The sequence below is a fragment of the Morus notabilis genome, unplaced genomic scaffold (assembly GCF_000414095.1).
Source record: "Morus notabilis unplaced genomic scaffold, ASM41409v2 Scaffold1029, whole genome shotgun sequence".
Lineage (NCBI taxonomy): Eukaryota > Viridiplantae > Streptophyta > Magnoliopsida > Rosales > Moraceae > Morus > Morus notabilis.
The window spans coordinates 88,438-93,237 of NW_010362540.1; the positions used below are offsets into that span (position 1 = coordinate 88,438).

General features: G+C 34.9%; 1 protein-coding gene across 1 annotated transcript; it reads left to right on the forward strand.

Moving 5' to 3' along the window:
* Positions 1–1,466: 1,466 nt before the first annotated feature.
* On the forward strand, positions 1,467–4,746 carry LOC21386302 (protein NRT1/ PTR FAMILY 1.1). Its single transcript, XM_010102341.1, has 4 exons — positions 1,467–1,557; positions 1,710–1,927; positions 2,145–2,695; positions 3,840–4,746. Exons 1-4 carry the CDS (start codon positions 1,467–1,469, stop codon positions 4,744–4,746), a joined length of 1,767 nt encoding a protein of 588 aa, XP_010100643.1.
* The last annotated feature ends 54 nt before the right edge of the window (positions 4,747–4,800 follow it).

Sequence of the window (4,800 nt, forward strand, 5' to 3'; positions counted from 1 at the left end):
ATACATAAACGTGTCTTTGTTATATACATATATATATATATATATATATATATATATATATATATATATATATAGATCTGCATAAATTTCTTTCTTTTGATCAAACTTTTTTTTTAAAAAGGAAAGTTTATTGTCCTTAAGAAAAATGCGTAAATGAGATAGCATGCAATTCATGGGGTAATTACTTTATAAGTACTATGAAACAGGAAAAGTTAAATCTTTTTGACAATGGTCGTTTATATTACTTTAGTGGCCATACATAGTGCACCAAAAATTTCCCTCATGAACTCGTATCGTATATATTGGTATGTAATTAATTTGTCAATAAATAGCGTTAGTCTTTTAGGAAAGCACTATAACTTAACAGCAAAGCAAATTTTTCGGCATGCAACATTGTTTCCTACCCAGAAACATGATTACAAACCCCATCCCCAGCCAACCTTAGCAAACAAGCAACATATAACGTCTAAAATGGGTCCCTAAATTGCAAATGAGTTTTTTTTTTTTTAAATTAGCGTTAATTAGTCTTGAAAAGGCTGGGACATACCACTATTTTAAAAAAAAAAAAAAATGCCAATTATTGTGAATATTTTAGTTTATGCAATATTACAAATCTAGAAAGGTGGAAGTAGAAATTGACTTGATTAAGCGAGGGACCAAATTTGCTTTTTCTTTTCTTTTTGACGGTAAAAAAATCTAGTAAGGACGACCAACAATAAATTACTCTTTTAATTGAACGCTATCAAAGAGATTTTTTGAATGCTGACAAGAATTTTCGTTGAAAGTCTAATTGTCATATTTTAATCCTCGATCGATGAGTAGCATCTTAGCCCTATCGAATGTACTAGCGATAAATATATATGGGATAGACACATTAAAGCAAGTACTAGGGTAATAGGACATTTTAGACCTCTCAAATTAGACCATCAAGCATTCGAATTTCTAACCACAGACCCACCATAATAGTCTATTACCGCTAGGTCACCCAACTCGTGATGATCAGGAGGAATTGTTTGTATCTTCATTTTGCGTACCTAGAAACCATCCACAATTCTCTCGTCCGCTTGTGATCAAAGAAAAAGAACCGAAATGTAGATACTAATTCCACTGTTTGAGTCCAACTTATAGAATCGCATATTCTATATTGTTATATAACTGATGATAAATTCTATGCAACTATACGATACAACTGTACGTCACCCGATACCATATTGGCATATCCACTTATACAAACAACAATATTAAAAACAAAAGCCTAAATGAGCCTAAGACTACTGTATTGAAGCCCGTCTCTATCACATCGTGCAAATCCAAAGAATGGAGAAATTTTAAAGAAATAAGGAAGGGTGATCTGGTCTTTGTAATTTGTGTATATAAACAAATAATATGATTCGTGTATTAATGATATAATCCCTTCCTCTTTAACTCTGCTCCTCTGAGAAAATATTCCCAGCGCAGAGGAAAATATGGGGGCTTCTTCGGAAATAGAGGAAACTACGCAACAAGAAGTTGTAACCAAGAAGAAGGGTGGCCTTAGAACAATACCATTTATCATAGGTTTATTATCTTTAAATATCCACATTAATCCTCGTTGTATCTCGTAATTTACTTTCCTACTTACATGAAAAAGTATAATGAATTTTATTTCATTTATTTATATGTCTAACAAAAGTAGTAATTTATTAAGTGAATTTGTTCATTTGGTGCAGCAAACGAGACATTTGAAAAGGTGGCGAGCTATGGGCTACTGGCTAACATGATGGTTTACTTGATCGAACAATATCATGTCAGCAACATCACCGGAGCTAGTATTTTGTTCCTGTGGGTTGCCCTAACAAATCTCACCCCCATCATAGGCGCTTTTCTATCTGATTCGTTCTTGGGTCGGTTTCGTGTGATCGTAATTGGAACGCTCATTTCTCTAACCGTAAGCAAAATTGTCTGAACCTTCTTGTAATTGATCACTCATTTACAAATTAAAATGTAGGTGCGCCATCGTAAATAGAAAAGACTTATTGATAATACGTGTTTATGAATGTCCACATTATATTATGAACTATGTCCAATAAATTTAATAAAACATATTCTAATACAAATGATCTGACGGTAATTTGATCATAATTCCTTGTTATTATGTCTCCCAGGGAATGATAGTATTGCTGTTAACAGCAATAATTCCAGACGCAAGGCCTCCTGAGTGTGACATAAAAGCAAGACAAAAATGCGTTTCTTCAGAGCTAAACCAACGATTACTACTCTATTTCTCATTTGCTTTGATGAGCATCGGAGCTGGTGGGATCAGGCCATGTTCCATGGCTTTTGGAGCTGATCAAGTGAACAGACCCGAAAACCCGAATAACGAGCGGGTCTTGCAGATCTTCTTCAACTGGTACTATGCTTCAGTTGGAATCTCCTTGATGATTGCAGTGACAGTCATAGTTTATCTTCAGGACAATGTTGGTTGGGTTCCTGGCTTTGGAGTTCCTCTAGGACTTATGTTGTTTTCAACTGTTATGTTTTTCTTGGGCTCTTCCTTTTATATTAAGGTAAAGGGAAACAAGAACTTGTTTTCTGGGATAGCTCATGTGGTTGCAGCTTCTTGGAAGAACAGACACTTGCCCATGCCACCAAAGAGCTTTGATGGATGGTATTATCACAAAGGTTCCAAACTTGTGTGCCCAACAGAAAAATTGAGGTACAAAACTAATATGTTCTTGTTAAAATAACTCAATTAGAATTTTTCTTAGAAAAGCTTAGTTTGCTTATTAATTATTTAGAATCAATATATTGGTATTGACGACCACAGCTTCTTCCCCCCCCTGTCCCTTGTCGCACATCCAAAAATACATTTATAATTGAACAAAAAAAGTAATCAATTATGATGTTGAGTTCTTTACCATCAAATATTAAATTGATTAATCTTATCATTTGATAATATATGATAAGGTAAAACCCAGCAAATATCTCTACATACAGATAAATGAGAATCGCCTTTTCTGGTTACCGAGTTTTTTTTTTCCCCTTTTACATTTTTTTTTTTTTTTGGTTGTTTGTTGTTTTCTTTTTTCTAACCTTTCTTTTTGTTTTTATTTTTTTCTATCTTCTTATCTTATAGTTTTTTTGGTCCTCATACTTTTTTTCCTTTCTCTATTTTTTTTTTCTTATTTTGTAATTGCCCTCCCATATTTTAATATTTCTATCTTTTATGTTTCTTTCTTTTCACTTATTTATTTAATTTTTACTTCTGCCATAATATCTTGTATATTCTTTTTTTTTCTTTCTTTCTTCTTTATTTTTTTCCTTTTTTTAACAATATATACAAGTGTTATCTTAAAAAATGTCACGCGCGTTTTGCGCACGTAGTAGTGATTAGTATATTTTATAATATGTGAATAAAGAAAAAACACCTTTATTCAACCTTTGGTTACATCAAATTGTCTCACAATGAGCACTAAATAATTAATGGAACTTACAGAACAACTTGATCAACCCCGTTAAGGTTGAATATATATTATACTTGAAAATATAGCAATTTTATAGAATATTTGAAGAATAAGTTATGACACAATTACATAATGATTTTCATATGTAATGCTATAAAATTATAAATAGCGAATTATTTCAACATAATAGTAAGATTATTATGCCATAGACGATACTCCAATTTTGGAAAGATAACAATAATGATGCTAAGTGGGCGTTTAGTTTATAAATTTAGAATCATGATTCAGAACTATTTTCGTTTTACGTGTATTTTTTATGAAAAAAAAATACTATAAAAATAAATACAGAAAACAAACGTAGACTAAATGTGTGTTGCATATTACATGCAAAATCAGGTTCCTAAACAAAGCATGCATAATGAAGAGGCCTTCAAAGGACTTAACCCCAGAAGGGCTGGCAATGGACCCATGGAGCCTATGCACCGTGAGGCAAGTAGAAGAGCTGAAAGCCCTTATCAAAGTCCTCCCCATCTGGTCCACCGGCATCGTCATCGCCGCCACCGTCAGCCAGCATTCGATCACGCTAACGCAGGCCCTCGCCATGGACAAGCACCTCACCCCGCAATTCGAAATCCCGGCAGGCTCATTCTCAGTCTTCACACTCCTCACCCTAACCCTCTGGGTGGCCATCTACGACCGAGGCGTGGTCCCACTCATGTCACGGTTCACCAAGCACCCAAACGGCCTCAGCTTCAAACAACGAATCGGAATTGGTCTAGCCATCTCTTGCGTGGCGACTTCCGTCGCGGCGATCGTCGAGAGAAACCGGAGAGAACAGGCCGTTAGACATGGAGAAATCATGTCCGCAATGTGGTTAGTTCCGCAATATAGTCTAACTGGCTTGGCCGAGGCATTTAATGCAATTGGGCAAATAGAGTTTTACTATTCTCAGTTTCCGAAAAACTTGGCTAGTATTGCTGTGGCTCTTTTCACTCTCGGCATGGGATTTGGGAACTTGGTTGGTGCACTTATAGTGAAGATTGTGGGTGATTGTAGCACCAAAGGTGGGAGAGTGAGTTGGCTAGATAATGACCTAAACCGGGGTCGTTATGACTACTATTATTGGCTTCTCACTCTTGTGGGGTTCTTCAATTTTTTGTATTATTGTTTGTGTAGTTGGGCTTATGGGTCTTGTGAGGAAAGAAACATTTGGGATGATGAAGAAGGCGCGGAGAAAGGCAGAGAAATGGATCAAGATTTGCCCAAATCCAAGGAGTCACCAATATTTGTCTTGGCTGCTTGATTTACTATACTCTTTATTATTATTATTATTATTATTATTATTATTATTATTATT

Excerpts from the sequence above, each read along its gene's own strand:
- LOC21386302 (XM_010102341.1), top strand. The coding sequence starts at position 1,467 with ATGGGGGCTTCTTCGGAAATAGAGGAAACTACGCAACAAGAAGTTGTA. Across the intron at positions 1,928-2,144 it reads GAACGCTCATTTCTCTAACC|GGAATGATAGTATTGCTGTT; the intron begins GTAAGCAAAATT and ends TATGTCTCCCAG. Across the intron at positions 2,696-3,839 it reads TGCCCAACAGAAAAATTGAG|GTTCCTAAACAAAGCATGCA; the intron begins GTACAAAACTAA and ends ATGCAAAATCAG.